Raw genomic sequence first — 15,294 nt, forward strand, 5'->3', positions numbered from 1 at the left:
GTGAGTCAGCCTCCGACTCATTGTCGTCGCGTTTCAATGCGCTTTGACAAGGCCAAGCGAGGGAAGCCGCCAAAGTCCAATAATGAGGCTCTACCGCGTCTTGTGGTGGGTCTGTGCACGTCTTCCCCATATCCGCATGAATGGTTCAGCGCTCGCCGGTTCCAGGCCGATCCAAATCTGGCTGTCGTGTGTGGATGAGAGTTCCCCGCAATGTGGGATGAGATTGCTAGGTGCAGTGATCGCTCAAAGGTTGCGCACCTCGCTCTGCTTACGTGCACAGGGCTTCAGTAGGGTTTGCAGAGGTGTAGACGGCGTCTGGGGAAGCATGATCGCGGCTGGTTTCTCGAGTCAAGTGCGTGCTGGCGTCCCCCTAACCTCGCTGGTTTCATGCTGCGGCCGCGAACAAACTTCGTCGACATGATGGCGGCCGCTGTTGCATGTGCCACCTGTCGCGCCCAATGCCCTCACCCGCTGCATCTAAAGCTGCTCACACAAGGCGAAAGCCGAGAAACTTCGAGACTCGAGCGCACGAGAGCCATGGCCCACGGACGAGGACTGGCTCCGTGACCGGCCTAACGGCGCCCAGTGGCAGCGCCGGCATTTCGGTGAGATTGTACCGGGACAGGCGCTGTGACGAAATGGCGTTTCTCTCCCCACACCGTGGACAAATGCTCCTCCCAATGACGTTTCGAGGATTCAGACGCCGGCCCAAGGCCGTCTAATGCGTTTACAAGTCGCGCACTTAGCGATGCGCACTCCACTTTGCTCGCCGCTGCTCAACCGTCCGCCTTTCCTGGGGTCGATAGTCCCTTCACCGCATCGACCCGCGTGGCCCTGCACACTGCTCGACTCGACGCAGCCGTCTCCTACACCACCCGTTGTCGGCACCCTGTCCATCGCTCCTTCCCAGACCACACCCATCGCCCGTATACGACCCGTCGACGAGGCTGGCGCCAGAGAATGCCGTGGCCTGAATATCAGATCCCGAGACGACCGCGCCCGCGATAGAACCAACGCTCTCCGCAAACATTAGCCCGTCCTCCTCTATGGCATCGATATACACGTTATAGCGCGGCGCACGACATGACGGATCTTGACTTCACCAATGGCGACTTCCCTACGCGAGGACCTGTGGTACTGGGAGTGTCGGCTGCGACGCTTGCCATATGCTCCGTTTTCGTTGGCTTTCGTCTCATCTCCCGATTTCTGGTGGTTAGAAAGCCGGGATGGGACGACTACACAATGATCCTGGCCTGGGTCCTCGCGTTTGGCGCATCCTTCTCGATATGCTACGGCACTACCAAAGGCCTGGGGCGGAAGCAAGAGAACATACCCGCGCAATGGCAAGAGCCCATGAAGAAGTCCTCCTTTGTCTTCTCGGTACTCTACGTACGTACAGGACTTTGTATACATAAGCCGCCAGCACTAAATCCCCACAGAATCCAGCTTTGATGGCCACCAAAACCTCGATCCTCCTCTTCTACCTCACGCTGTCCAAGACACACAAAGTATTCCGATGGGCCACCATTGCCACCCTTGTCGTCGTCAATGTCGGCGGGCTCGCTCTGACAATCCTGAATCTATGTCAGTGTCGTCCTGTTGGCGCCGCTTGGGCTTCTCCCGTTCCCGACACTGCTCACTGCACCAACATCGTCACGATATACCTTTCCTCGGCACCGCTCAACATCATCACCGACATAGCCATATTATTCCTGCCGATGCCAATACTCACTAGTATGCGGCTGCCGAGGAAACAGAAGGTGATCCTCGTTATTACCTTTGGTTTCGGTATCTTTGTCGCAGTCGTCGATGTCATTCGTATCGCATACCTGCAAGATGCTCAGCGCGATACTCTTGAAGCCGCACAACGGCAGTCTTCCGAATCTGGCAACGAACAGAGGAACACTGGCGATTTTGCGTGGTTCTCATCTCTATCATTTATGTGGAGCACCATTGAGATCAATTTGGGTATCATGTGTGGATGCGTTCCCGCCCTGAAACCCCTAGTCAAGAGATTCCTACCTAGCTGGGTCATCGACCATACTATGCGCGACAACACTACCCATACAAGCGATGAAGCTGTACTTCATCCCGACATACTCGATTCTCGGCGGCGCTCAGACCCCTTAACGCCTCCCGCTTCCCCACTCAGCAAACCTCCTCTCGCTCGTAGAAGCGGTGGTGATGAGCCGATGGGTATGATGGACTTCTTGACTACGCCTGACATGACCGAATTGCCTCAACTGAGACCGTCCAACACCACTGTTACCTACGCCACCACCACCCGCACCCAGCGCCCACCAACATTTTTCGACTTCGTCAACACTGGGCAGAAAAAGAATATCACCCTCCGGAGCAACCGAGAAAGTGTATATCCCGTGATCATGGTAACCATACTGTTCTTCATTTGGGGGTTTGCCTATGGTTTCCTGGACGTACTCAATTCGCGCTTTCAAGAAGTAGCTCGCACGAGCGAGTGGGAGACAGTTGGACAACACAGTGCCTATTATGTTGGCTACATTGTGGGACCTTTGACTTTTGGACGGATCGTCTTCAAGGCCTGGGGGTTCAAGGCATGCTACATGGTCGGTCTTTCAGTCTATGCTTGCGGAACCCTCGTCTTCTGGCCTTCAGCTGTGCTCAATTCCTTCCCAGCGTTCCTGATCTCAAACTTCATTACCGGTGCGGGACTATCGACATTGGAACTTGGCGCAAACCCATTCATAGCACTATGCGGACCGCCTGAGTATGCGGAAGTGCGATTGAACCTCTCACAGGCTGTTCAGGCTGTCGGCACCATTGTTTCCCCACTTTTGGCGAAGAAAGTGCTCTTCCCCGCCAACGCTGCTAGCCTCATTGATGTGCAGTGGACATATCTCGGCATATCTCTCTTCAACATCGCTCTTGCAATCATATACTTCTACGTACCGCTTCCTGAAGCTACCGACGAAGAGCTAGAACTAGCCAGTCAACGCACTGTGCCATTTGCCCGCGAGGCCACCATCAAGATTGGGTCCAAGCCAGTCAAAGTTCTTTGGATTGGTCTGAGTATGGCAGTCTTATCTCAATTCTGTTACGTTGGCGGCCAAGAATCCACCTCCACTTCGTACAAGGAGTACCTCAACCGCGTCGCGCCCTCCGTGGATTATGTGTCACAGCAAGCCTATGGACACACTGCTTTCGCGGTGTCTCGGTTCCTGGCAGCCTTCATCGACATTTGGGTAAAGCCACGCTTTAGTCTTCTGGTTTTCTACCTGGGCGCAATTATAACCGCTGCCGCAGCAATGCATGCTTCTGGCAGTGGCGGTGCAGCCATCATTGTCATCGTCATGTTCTTTGAAGGCCCGCTTTTCCCGCAGATTTTCGCACAAGGGATACGGGGTATGGGCAAGCACACCAAAGACGCTTCCGTACTTCTGACGGCAGCTATCGGTGGAGGGGCCGTTATCCCACCGATAATGTATGCCGCGCTCAAGATCAAAAACGCACAATACGCTTTCTGCGTCATTGCAGCGGCTTACGCTGCTGGCGCATTGTATCCCATATACCTCAACTCACTTGCCGCGTCTCGGCAGTTATCTGATCCCGTACGCGACGAAAAGACCAGGAGAGAATCAGAAGCCGAGGGTCGGCGGCGAGGGTCGATGAGCGAAAAGCTCAGAAGGTGGAGTAAAGTCAAGAAGAGGCTGAGTGTAAATAAAGAGGATGAGAGATTACCTTCGGTTGAACATCGCGAGAGGCGCAGTTGGCCTGAAGGCCTGGCGCCGCGGAGCGATAGCCTAGCCATCGAGCCCGTGCAGACTCGTACACCGAGCTCATCAAGCTCTGTGAGTAGTAGTTGAAGGCTCTGCTTGAGAGGGCTTGTATTTATATCGCATACGGAGTTATAGGGAGATACCACGGGACTGTTGACGGCTTAGCATGGGTGGCTAATTCACACATGGAGTAAAATGCAATCATTTTTACTATACCATCATCAAGACTATGTCTTCCGACTCATATTGCATTAGTGGTGTGGAGCAAGAGAATGTGGGCATACTCGCAGAAGTGTCCGCGCGCATAATCTGGATGCCTCCCCTATGCTCAACTCACACTCTTGTGCCACCCATCCAATCTCTCACATGCCATGTCAACCAACCAGATGGCAGCGAGATCCGCCTGCTGTACCACTCTCTTGAATGGAGACCCAATACGATTTTCCGGATTTCGTAGAAGTTGGAAAAGGAAGGTACATTTCCCATTCCCATAACGTAGCTTTCAGGTTCAGTACTCAGGTGAACAACCGGAACCACCTACACACACAAGCGCGACATGTTGTAGACGTTTATCATCACTTGAGTATCCTGAATATGTGCAAAGAAGGTCTATCTGTACTTTACTTCGTCGAGGGAGCAGCTCATTTCGTGCACTCCAGCCTTTAAAGTATGCCTGATGGCATGTCGATATACTATAAGTCACGACACGTTGTATGCTTTTGCGATTGAGTATGCATACTAAGACAGCTGGCAGTTGCTTTACGATGCACACACTTCCATGCATCAAAGAATAGGCATGCGAGAGAATGCCAAGAAAGCTCAATATATTCTCAATGTATGAAGAAACGCTTAGAATCGCTATCATTATGCAAAAAGTGTACAAGATCTCGACCAACAAACGCCTTGCCATGCTTATGCACATTGAAATCCCTCCTGTGTATTATATACCAACTATCCAATTAGACGACTTCAACCGTCGAAGAAGGTCATAGAATTAAGGCGGCAACAATCGCAACGACGAAGCCAAAGTACGTAGCGCTGGGCTGGAGCAGCACGTTGCCCAGAGACGCAGTGCCGCAACACTCGCGGTCATATGTAACGTTGTTTGCACGGGCGGCGACTTCGAAGACGGACCCGTTGATGGGGCCTTGGTTGTAGAAGTCGACGAGGAGGAAGTTTGGTGGGCGGTCCCAGTTGGCTGTGGGGGGATATGTTAGTAAAATGCAAGATAGAAAATGGGTCAGGGGATACATACTGGTGCAGGTGTTAGTCATGCGACCTAGACTACCTTCTCCTTCCAGCGCATTGGTCTGGTTGATCTCCGCTACGTTAGGCACGAGGAGGTTCAGTCCAGCGAACGAGATCTCGGCGTTCAGGTTGTGGTTCGCCATGTACATGATTTCCCTCATCTTTTCTTCGGACATGCCCTCGGGTCTACCCAGCGTGCAAGGGAAATCGGGGTCGGTTGGGGAGAAGGGCGTCTCCCACATGTTGTAGAACTCCCAAAGCAAGTATGGCACCGCATCGGTGTCGAAATTGTAGTCAATGAAGGTGACGACACGGTTGTTGTGGAGGATGAGTTCGCCCAGCGTTGGCCAGTCGTTGAGCTCCATGGCTGTCTTGGGAGGCTGGTAGACGTATTCGATCAAACCGGACTTCTCGATCGCCTCGGCGAAGTTGGAAGATGTAACGAGTGGCTTGCCGTCATCGGTCGTTTCGTCCCAGTTGGAGTTGCCGAAGAGAATCGTGATGACGTCGAAGGGGTGATCTGCTACCCATGCCGTGACTTCGCGGAGGTAGTCTTCAACGGTACCGGCGTTGAGCAGGTCGCAAGAAGAATGGCAGTAGTAGAGCGTGCCGTTGACGTAGTGGGCTGAGCCCTGCAGCATGCGGATGCCATCATTCAGTTGTTGCGTCACGCCGTACTCTTGGTTGCGCGCAATGTTGTTCTTTCGCGTGTAGGGCGAGTTGTGCGCAGCTACTTCGGTAATATTGGAATACTTGCGGTTGCAGAACTCGAGGTAGTTGTTGCAAGGCTGAGTGTTGGAGGGCAGCGCCGGAGCGGTCTCGGTGCCAGTCGGTGTCAGTGTTCTGTTGTTTCCTCCGATGTTCGTAACGGGTGGTGCGCTGCTTGTGATGGAAGCCGTCCCGTTGGACGAGGCTGTGCTACCAGACGCTCCAGACGACGCGGCCGATGTTACTGTCGCAAAGGTGCTGCCCTCGAAATCCGAGGGGACGGTTGGGTTTGGAGCCGCATCATCGCCCGTCAGACTCCGCTGCGACCCAGATAAAGTTATGACTGAGGGAGAGACCGAGGCCGAGCTGCTCTGGGCTGCAGTGAGGCCAGCAAGCCACACCATGGAAAGTATCGCCCCTTTCATGATCGCCGCAGGGGTGATATGTTCTTTAAATCCACGACCGAATTATGGGCTCCCAGGCAGGAACAGATATCGGCTATGTCAATCCTGCTCAAGCGATAGTCGTGATGGTGCAGTCGTTCCGACGTATGCAGTGAAAGCGCCGGCGACTTTGGTTGCTATGCAGTGCAGCGCAGTGCCGTCCGATCCGAGTACGGGGTAAATGAGTATGGGCTACAACGTGGTATGACAAGGTCGCGACCGAGTTCCCCAGGTGAAAGGATGCGGAGAGAATGCAATGAAGAAGCAATACTTTTTGGAGAAGAGCCGCTGCCGTTGAGAAATCCCAGACGACGATTGTTTTCCAAGCGCTCGAACGGACCATCCGGGACTCCCTAGTTAGGCAGAGTGCCATGACGTAAGGCGCTGTTTTAAGGTTGCAAGCCACGCGGGTGTCTGCTCTCATCCAACGATCTGCAACAGCCGCGCCACCATTTTAGCGCGACACGTCATGTGCGCGAGTCTGGAACCATCAAATTGGGTGGCTGCAAGAATGGCCCACATGGAGATCTCTAGGCATATCAACAATGATTCATTGCATACATGCGTGAGAATGTATCTGTCACTCGGGATCGTTAGGCTATAAATGAGTTTCTGCATTGATGAACGACGCAATCCATGCATATTCAGGTACATGTTAAGATGGGCAAGTATACCGCCTAATCGAGACTCCACACGCGTGCGCGACCATGACTACCTCTCACCGCTGGGTACATTCTTCGTGGGATGGCTCTATGCACTAGACGAACCACCGCTAAAGAACTCTTCAAATCGACTCTTGCCCTTCAGCTGCTCAATCTCCCTCTGCAACACATCGATCCGATAATTCTTAAACGCCTTCTCAATCCTCTCCTTGCTGTCCGGGTCTTTGGTCACGGTCCTTGCTGCGCTTGCTGTACCTGTCAAAAGACCCAGTTCGCCTCCAAGGAAGAGACCGCCAACAGAAAAGAGGAAGTAGGTCGCTGCATCACCCCAGCGCGAAGGTCCGGAGATCTGTGCTGTGATGTCTGGAACAGGCTCGGTACGGCCGTCAGCGAAGCGTACTTCTACGGGCTTCTCCATAGCGCGGAAAGCTTTGAAGTACGCAAGGCGCATGCTTCGCAGTCGATATGCTGTGTAGATTCCCAGACCCAGTCCGACTGCCGACGCGAAACCAGCGTGCATCGACACCTTCCCACCTGCACTTTTGAGTACTTCGCGGTCTTGTTGGTTGAGGCTATTTTGAATAAGCTATCGCCAATCGATGCGCAAATCTGGCGCTACTTACTCATGTTGCAGATGCTCCTCTGCCAGCTGACGGAGATCTTTCGACCTACGGTCACGGAATGCTGCTAGTGACTCAGCCATGCTATTGTTCTGGGTAATCGTAGATATAGAAAACTTGATAGTAGGATCAGATGAGGTTGAGTGACTGGAAATTGCCGGCACTCGAGGGCTTTTTTAACTGAATTTTGTAGTTCATGATAAGTTCGTGATGCTTCTAGTCGCAACGATGACATCATGCGGACATCGCGGAATCTAACCGGGAAAGCTTCAACAACACGCGGGCACGTGGAAAGACAGACAGACAGGCGGAGAACCTGGTTCACTTCAATTCAGGGTCCAGAGACCAAGCCATGCTACGTACAACCAGAAAAACAAACTTGCTATGCTCGTCGTGCTTCCGTCAAACGCCTTGCTCAGAAGAGCTCGTAAACGCCGTGCGACCATCAGAGGTCGCCTAAGGATATCGCCCGTACAAATGTTCAGATTTGAAAACAAGAAGATGCTCTATAGTTTGGGCTTGACTTCTGGTTCTGCAGCACTGGCTTCCTGGTTCCGTGTGACGTTACCGGTGCCTGCGCCTTCTCCGAAGAAGATGACCTCGACGGTCAAGTCGTCCCTGTATCGTCGCGAAAAGGGACTTGGGAGGGTGAGGAGAGCACTCAGTTGATCCTGATCCTTTCCGCCAAGTGCATTCCGAACAAGATGCGTAGCTGCGTTCTTGTCCTCAACCACGAAGCGCTCGTTCAGGCTAGTCTTGGTACCCCACTGTTGCTGACGGATTGGTGCACGTTGACCCTCTCCCTTCTCCGCTGCCTTCTGCTCGACAGGTAATTGCTTTTGTGTGGACCACCAGCTCTTGAGCCATGACTGAGTCTGTGAACCTTGACTGGCCGGGTTGCCCTGAGCGTCGAGCCACTGACCAACTAAGCCTACGACCTCCTCGTTGGTAAGCATCTCCCATAGACCATCAGTAGCCATGACGACGAAATCACCCTTTTCGGGCTCTACCTTGGTAGTTGTGATGACCGGCTCGGCAGTGACGTATGGAGGAGTCTTAAGTAGTGTTGAAGGCGATCGCGAAAAGTAGGACTTCTTGAGCTCGGCGTTGGTCTCGGCCGACCACTTGTAGGATGCATCTCCAAACGCCCGGGATGGTTCCAGTCCACCTAGAATGCGACCATTCCGGACCACGTTGGGCTCACCCGGATGCTCTCGACGCAACCGCTCAGCCTCACTTGTAGTTCCACCGGTTTGGTCTTCAGACAGGGGAGTCACGGTCCACTTGCCATTGGGCCCTCGTCGACCCAGAATCGCGCGAGAATCACCCGTGCAGGCGACTCGCAGGAGCTTGGATCGGCTGTCGTAGAAGGAGAGGAGTGCGCAGGAACCGGAAAGGGCGGGGGCCAGCAGCTCAGCAGCAGCGATCTTGGACTGAGCCTTGCGGACTTTCTTGACGGATTCGTGTACGATCTCGTTGTCTAGTTTGGTGAAGCCGGTCTTGATGGCGCGGTCGATAGCATCGGGGCTCGGGAAGTGGAGCGCAGGGTCCTCGACGGCCGACTTGTAGGTCGTGTTGAGCTCGCGTGCGACGTAGGAGATGAGGGTCTGACGAAGCTTGGCTGAGGTAACCCAGCCACTGTCGAGGTTAGCACTGGCGAGACTCGCGACCACGATCGACACCTACCTGTGTCCGTCGAAAACGCCCCAGAACATCCAGTCGCTGGCCGAGGCGCCATTGTCCGTGGCTGCCAGGTTCGATGGCACCTCGATGATCTTCTCGGCATGGTCGTCTTCGATGGGGGAGTTGCTGGGAATCTGCACCACGTCGTACCGCACAACGCCCTGCCCTCTGCCCACGAGCCACGACTCCTCGTTCTTCCTCAGCTTGGCTGTGGCTTGGTCGGGGTCCAGCATCTCCAGCACCTTCCTGCCGTAGTCATCCGTCTCTTTCGAGATGGGCCCGGTGATGGTTCCTGTGTAGAGCTCGCCGGGACCAACGACCAGTGCCTTGCGCGCGGGCTCGCTGCTTCGGGCGCTGGTCAGGTTCCTGGCTTGGTCGGCGGGGGACTGCGCGTGTCCTGTCGAGGATTTGTCGTTGTAAGCGTAGAAGGCACCCGAGGCGACGGCGGCAGCCACTAGCGCACCTGTGAGGGCGCGGAACTGCATCGACGACGCGAGGACGATGGGCGAGGTGCGCTGGCGGTAGTGATGATGAGCCCGGAAGCCTAGGCCATTGCTCGGCGCAAAGACGCCGACACGGCTGCGGGCAAGCTTGCGCAGGCACGGGCGACGTGCAGAGCGAAGCACTTGGAAGGCAGCCCGCATCTGGCAGGTGGGGTGAAGGGGATTGGGAGTGAGGTTGGCAGCAACAGTAGTCCACGGGTGAAATCATGGTGCAGGCTGGGAGAACGCCTAGTCCAAGCGCTTAAAGCGGGGACCCAATCATCCCCTGCGAACAATCTAAACCACTACGACGTCATCACGTTACCCCAAACACTTAATTTTCGACACTCCAAAATGTCTTCGCGAGCGTTGCGGCGGGCCCAGCGGGAGCTTGAAGAGAAGCAGATACAGGAACAACTTGCCCAAGATGACCAAGACGAGGAAGAGTCGGAGCCTGAGGTAGCCCCCAAGACAAAGGCGAAACCCAGCCTGTTTGCTATGTTGGGCGATGGTGGCGACCAAGATGAAGAAGACGAAGAGGATGAAGGAACAGATCAAGACGCCGTGCGCAAGGCCGAAGATTCCGATGATGACGCGGAGGTCGAGCCTATGCCTGCATCGAAACCCTCAAAGAAGAGCAAGAAGAAGAAAAAGAAGGCCAAAGCCAAGGGCAAAGCTGCAGAGGCCGACAAGCCCTCCGCCTCTACCACAGGAAAGTCAGATCTTGATGAGATTGATCGGGCATTGCTTGCCCTCAACCTCTCTATGAACAGCCAAACGGGACCTGGATCAGATCAACACGACCCCATTAGCGAAGAGAAGAAGCAACTCTTCTCTGTGTTGAGTGTGGACACGCAACATTTACATGCCGCAAACGAGATGAAGAAGCTCTTCGGTCGAGCCGCTGTGCAAAGTGCCGAAGACGAGGCGCGGCCTCGACAACGTGGTCAGCAAGGTGGCATCGCTGCTGCGATTGCAGGACGTAACGCTCCTGGTAATCGCAACCTTGCATCATTGGGACTTCGACGTAACATCTTCATCCAAGGTAAAGAGGAGTGGCCACGGGCTACATCTGGCGGCCTCGGCATGGAAATTGTCGAGAAACGAGCGGACGGCACTGTCGAATACAGATTCTTTCACAACAACATGTATCAAGATGTTCAGCGGCAGTTCCAGATTTGTGTCGCAAGTATGGATTCTGAGCGTATGATCCAACTCTTGCACCACAACCGTAAGTTGAGCCACTTTTCATGTCATATAGAGTACTAACGTCATTCACAGCCTTCCACATCTCCACTCTGCTTCAAGTCTCAGAGATCGCTAAGCAACAGCGAGAACCTGCTGCTGCGTCCGAGATGTTGGAGCGCGCTCTCTTCACTTTTGGGCGCTCCGTACATTCTACCTTCTCTGCGAACCTGGCGGCTGGTAAAGCCCGGTTGGACTTTCGCCGTCCAGAAAACCGCGAGTTCTGGCTTGCGGTATGGCGCTACATCAATACATTGGGTGTTCGTGCGACGTGGCGAACATCGTTCGAGTGGGCTAAGATGCTACTTGCAATGGACCCTGAGAATGATCCTTACTGTCTTCGACTCCTCATCGATCAACTAGCCTTGAGAGGGCGAGAACCGGGCGCCTTAGTCAACCTGGTTGAAGCAGACTACCTCCAGCGGCAGTGGAAGGTTCCACCGAATCTCGCTTTCAGCGTTGCGCTTGCTCACGATCGCATCAAAGAGCCACAGGAAGCACGCTCAACGTTGCGCAACGCAATCAAAGAATATCCATGGCTAGCAGCGCGGCTATGCAAAGAGCTGGATATTTCCCCGATACCAAAACCTGTATGGGGAAAGGAACCAAACGGCCAGTATCAAGAGCTGCTATGTCAGCTGTATGTACCCAAGGCGAAAGACCTGTGGAACAACACCGAAGGGACGACTTTGCTAGTGGAGATGTGCTACGCTTTTGAAGAAGAGCTGGGAGCAGGAGAGGATCCATACTGGCTTGCGCAGATACCAGAGACGGACCTTGCTCGACATGTCATCCTTTCGGATAACCAAACGCTTATGGCCCTTCTTGACCCTCGCGTCAAGTCCAAATTCACATCCGTTTCCGATCCACTAGCTCCCGATGGCAATATAGCGTCGTACGATGCTTCTGTAGCTGGGCGCCCTCATGACCCCGCCTTACGAGAACGGCTGCTCGCCGAACTTGAGCAGTTTCGATCCTACTTTGAACGCATAGGGATAGATGGGCTTATGCGGCAAGGTGAGGACGGGCAGGGCTTGGTACGGGCGCTGGAAGCAGCGGGCAGCAACATGCAAGAGTTTGAGGAGAACACACAACGCTTTGTAGACCTACGGGGAAGGTTGGATCAAGAAGGCGTGCAAATAGTATTCGACGAGCAAGCAGCTGATGGCAATGGCACTGGCTCGGAAACGGATGAGTAGCGCTGAAGAGTCATTGTGCGCAACTGTGCGACCTGATCAACGGGAACGCATCATAGCAAACGCGTCTCATGTCACGGAATGACGCTGGATACTTGGAAGTAGAGTTTGCTGCCCAGGCGAAACATGATGCCTAATCTGATGGATTCATGGATCTCATGTCTTGATAGTAATGCGTGATATTACATGTGCAGCCCCACGCGTCGTCTGCAAGGGTGCATACATGCAGAGTTTCCCTGTACAGGCGACGCGGCATCTGAAACACATGGGACTCTGGAGTAATAGAGTCAAATCAGAGTCAGCCACGTCCGTGCTTGGGTGCGCTAAGAAAGTTGAGACCCTCGTGGCGCTCATGACAGTGACGTACCCAAGGTTTGTTTATAGATGCAGGCTGAGGTGCTGCATCTCCGCATAAGCCGCACCGCACCGCCTCAGGCCGTCCATCGACCCTTTCCACTACATGTATATTGTCCGCACGTGCTCTTATTCCTGATTCGCCCTCGGTTCCTTCCTACTGCCAGCGGCAAACCTGACTGAAGCTTGCCAGCCCCCTCACTCGTCGCCATGAGCGGCGTGCGTGCCCACATCGCCAGTCGGCTGCGCAGCTCCTCGCTCTCCGCAGTACCCCCACCACAGCACAGTTCCAACTACTCGCCCGACCTGGCCAGAATCGCTGCTTCCGTTCTCTACCGGTCGCCGCTGCCTTCGCAAGAGGGAAGGCCCGTCTTCATCCTCAACGCCGCCGCTCTCCCCGACTCGCACGAAGCCGACTACGACTCGCTGCTACCTTATGTCCTTGCGCGCCTGCCCGAGGAAGACGAACTGCTGAAGGGATTCGAATACGAGGTCGTCTTCTTTGCCGGCGATGGCGATGGCTCAGCGACAAACAAGAAGCACCGGCCTGGCTGGGGCTGGTTTCTCCAAGCGTACCATGTCCTGTCCAGGGCCATGCGCAAGAGGCTCCAGCGCCTGTACATTGTGCACGAGAAAGCTTGGGTACGGATACTGACCGAGATCTTCTCAACCATTGTCAGCCCCAAGTTCAGGAGAAAGATCTATCATCGTGCGTATCCACAACCCCGCAGCGCGGAGCAATGCTGACTCCTTCTAGTATCCAACCTGACGCAGCTTGCCCGCGAAATCCAAATCGAGAACCTGCTCATTCCTCCTTCGACCTATCTTGCCGACCGTCGCGTGTGCGAACACATCTCCGCTTTCAATGGCAGCGGGAAACGAGCATTTGGCGCCCGCGCCCCTTTTCCCACAGGCAGTAATGGCAAGACGCGCTTTCCACGCGTGCTGCGAGAGACGACCAGCTTCGTGCTCATGGAGCAGAACATTACCTCGGAAGGCCTGTTTCGCGTACCACCACACTCAAGGCTGCGCGATGCATTGAAGGAAGCATACGATAGGGGCCAGAAATACATCATCTGGAAGGACAACGAGGTAACACTGCCTGTACCACCCTACCCACACGCCCAACATCAAGAGGAGATACTAGCTGAGGTGGCCCCCACCGACGCATACTCGGTCTTCATGGCAGCAGCTCTGATCAAAGCATGGTATGCATCTCTGCGCCAGCCTATTTTCCCAACCGACTCATATCGGGACCTGAAGCGACTCTATGGAGACAGCCAGGAGATTCTTGAACTCGACAAATTGACCGACCTGTTCTCGCCAACTTCGGAGTGGTCCCTGCTACCTGGCATATCCCGCGAGATCCTATGCAGGCATCTTCTGCCTCTCATGAGTGCCATAGCCGCACGACAAGAAGAAAACAAGATGACGGCCGAAAACCTCGCTGTTTGCTTTGCACCTGGATTACTGTGTGGACCTGATCAGCTTGAAGACGCCAAGATGTCCTCGATAATAAGAAGGATCTTCACCCAGGCAGTCGACATGTGGACCGAGGGGCTTAGAGAAGCATGCGGGCAGAACGACGAGGCTTTCTACAATGAGCTCGAGCTACCCAAAGACGAGAACGACTGGGAGGACCCTGTGGATGCGAAGCGTGATTCTGCAGATAGCAAAGGCTCATTGGAAGATCAGATGAGCGGAATAACGCTACTCGATAATGAGAAGATGCCTACCTATCACGAACCACAGGAAACACGAAGCGAGGCCTTACCGCCTCCTCTGCCTCCACGCTCACGCGCACCGTCGGCCAAATCCTCTGCCGATTCTGTTCAGCGAAAACCTGCACCGCCCCTTACAGTGCCACCTCGCTACTCTACCGTCATATCCGACGCGCCTGAAGACGTCGCCGAGTCACCCATAACTTACGCTGCCACCACTGATGGCTTCGCCCCACCCCGAAACGACGACAACCGTATCGGCCAACCCCCTAATGTACCACCGCGATGGAGTGCACAAACGGATGAGAAGAAGTCTGGTACGAGCAATCCAGTTCCAGTCCTTCCTATGTCAGCATCTACTCGCGCACAAGAAGATGCGCCATTTTCTCACGTTTCTTCTACTACTACTGTTACTCCTCCTACTGTTGCGCCTAGAATCAACATTCCTAAGAGGAAAACCCTGACTGCGATGCAGATTGACAATGTCTCCAAGGCCGTCGTCGCACAGGATGAAGCTCACAAACACCCCATGGGCGGTCTGGCGCTTCCAGGTCTTACAGGTAATTACTACAGCAACAACTCTATTGCGAAAAGAGGTCCATCCTCAACATACGCATCGAGCGAGGGCGTGAGTTCGCCTCAATTGACGTCTCCCCAAAGCGCAGTCTCAGCACCAGCATCAGAACCTGCCTTTCGCCGTCCAAGCATTCCATTCTCCGCAACATCATCAACAACAAGCCGTAGTCCCAGTATCAACTCACTCGCCCGACCCGTATACCCGGTGACGCCTCAAGTTCCCATTATCAACGCACCCACCAAAGCATCCACGCTCCCCATCCCGGCTGCTGCGCCCCGTCTGCGTACCCCGAGTCCAAGCCTCATGCAACGCATGCCCAGCTTCGAGAACTTCGCCAGAGATCAATCAAAGAAAGAGGACGCAGACGCCGAGACTGGGGTTGCAAGAGGCCGAACATTGAAGCCAAAGAAAATGAACCTGAAAAAGCAGTCTGTCGAGGACCTGAGGCGCTTGTATGAAGAACGTGCTGGGACTGCTAGTGTGCTTGTCCAGACTGCAAAGCAAAAGGGTGTTTGAGTGTGTTGCTAGTTTTCAGGGTGAGGTGTAATGTTGAGTCGATGTCGCCGGCGTGCTGCATACTTTGCCGTTAATTGGGCCTGT

At 54.3% G+C, this 15,294-nt stretch overlaps 6 protein-coding genes across 6 annotated transcripts; 3 read left to right on the top strand and 3 right to left on the bottom strand.

Moving 5' to 3' along the window:
- Positions 1 to 960: 960 nt before the first annotated feature.
- On the top strand, positions 961 to 3,842 carry J4E87_010196 (uncharacterized protein; the record flags this gene model as incomplete). Its single annotated transcript, XM_049381770.1, has 3 exons — positions 961 to 965; positions 1,071 to 1,389; positions 1,440 to 3,842. The coding sequence occupies 3 exons, from the start codon at positions 961 to 963 to the stop codon at positions 3,840 to 3,842; spliced, it is 2,727 nt and encodes a 908-aa protein (XP_049228477.1).
- Positions 3,843 to 4,741: 899 nt separating this feature from the next.
- On the bottom strand, positions 4,742 to 6,136 carry J4E87_010197 (uncharacterized protein; the record flags this gene model as incomplete). The annotated part of the gene is made up of 2 exons (XM_049381771.1): positions 4,742 to 4,953; positions 5,011 to 6,136. The coding sequence occupies 2 exons, from the start codon at positions 6,134 to 6,136 to the stop codon at positions 4,742 to 4,744; spliced, it is 1,338 nt and encodes a 445-aa protein (XP_049228478.1).
- Positions 6,137 to 6,904: 768 nt separating this feature from the next.
- On the bottom strand, positions 6,905 to 7,519 carry J4E87_010198 (uncharacterized protein; the record flags this gene model as incomplete). Its single annotated transcript, XM_049381772.1, has 2 exons — positions 6,905 to 7,388; positions 7,440 to 7,519. 2 exons carry the CDS (start codon positions 7,517 to 7,519, stop codon positions 6,905 to 6,907), a joined length of 564 nt encoding a protein of 187 aa, XP_049228479.1.
- Positions 7,520 to 7,942: 423 nt separating this feature from the next.
- J4E87_010199 (uncharacterized protein) lies at positions 7,943 to 9,604 on the bottom strand (the record flags this gene model as incomplete). The annotated part of the gene is made up of 2 exons (XM_049381773.1): positions 7,943 to 9,074; positions 9,123 to 9,604. 2 exons carry the CDS (start codon positions 9,602 to 9,604, stop codon positions 7,943 to 7,945), a joined length of 1,614 nt encoding a protein of 537 aa, XP_049228480.1.
- A 351-nt stretch (positions 9,605 to 9,955) lies between these two features.
- J4E87_010200 (uncharacterized protein) lies at positions 9,956 to 12,045 on the top strand (the record flags this gene model as incomplete). The annotated part of the gene is made up of 2 exons (XM_049381774.1): positions 9,956 to 10,832; positions 10,883 to 12,045. 2 exons carry the CDS (start codon positions 9,956 to 9,958, stop codon positions 12,043 to 12,045), a joined length of 2,040 nt encoding a protein of 679 aa, XP_049228481.1.
- A 561-nt stretch (positions 12,046 to 12,606) lies between these two features.
- Positions 12,607 to 15,210, top strand: J4E87_010201 (uncharacterized protein; the record flags this gene model as incomplete). The annotated part of the gene is made up of 2 exons (XM_049381775.1): positions 12,607 to 13,105; positions 13,154 to 15,210. The coding sequence occupies 2 exons, from the start codon at positions 12,607 to 12,609 to the stop codon at positions 15,208 to 15,210; spliced, it is 2,556 nt and encodes an 851-aa protein (XP_049228482.1).
- Positions 15,211 to 15,294: the final 84 nt, after the last annotated feature.

This window comes from Alternaria ethzedia (genome assembly GCF_023757985.1).
Source record: "Alternaria ethzedia strain BMP 0044 chromosome Unknown scaffold_44, whole genome shotgun sequence".
Classification (NCBI taxonomy): domain Eukaryota; kingdom Fungi; phylum Ascomycota; class Dothideomycetes; order Pleosporales; family Pleosporaceae; genus Alternaria; species Alternaria ethzedia.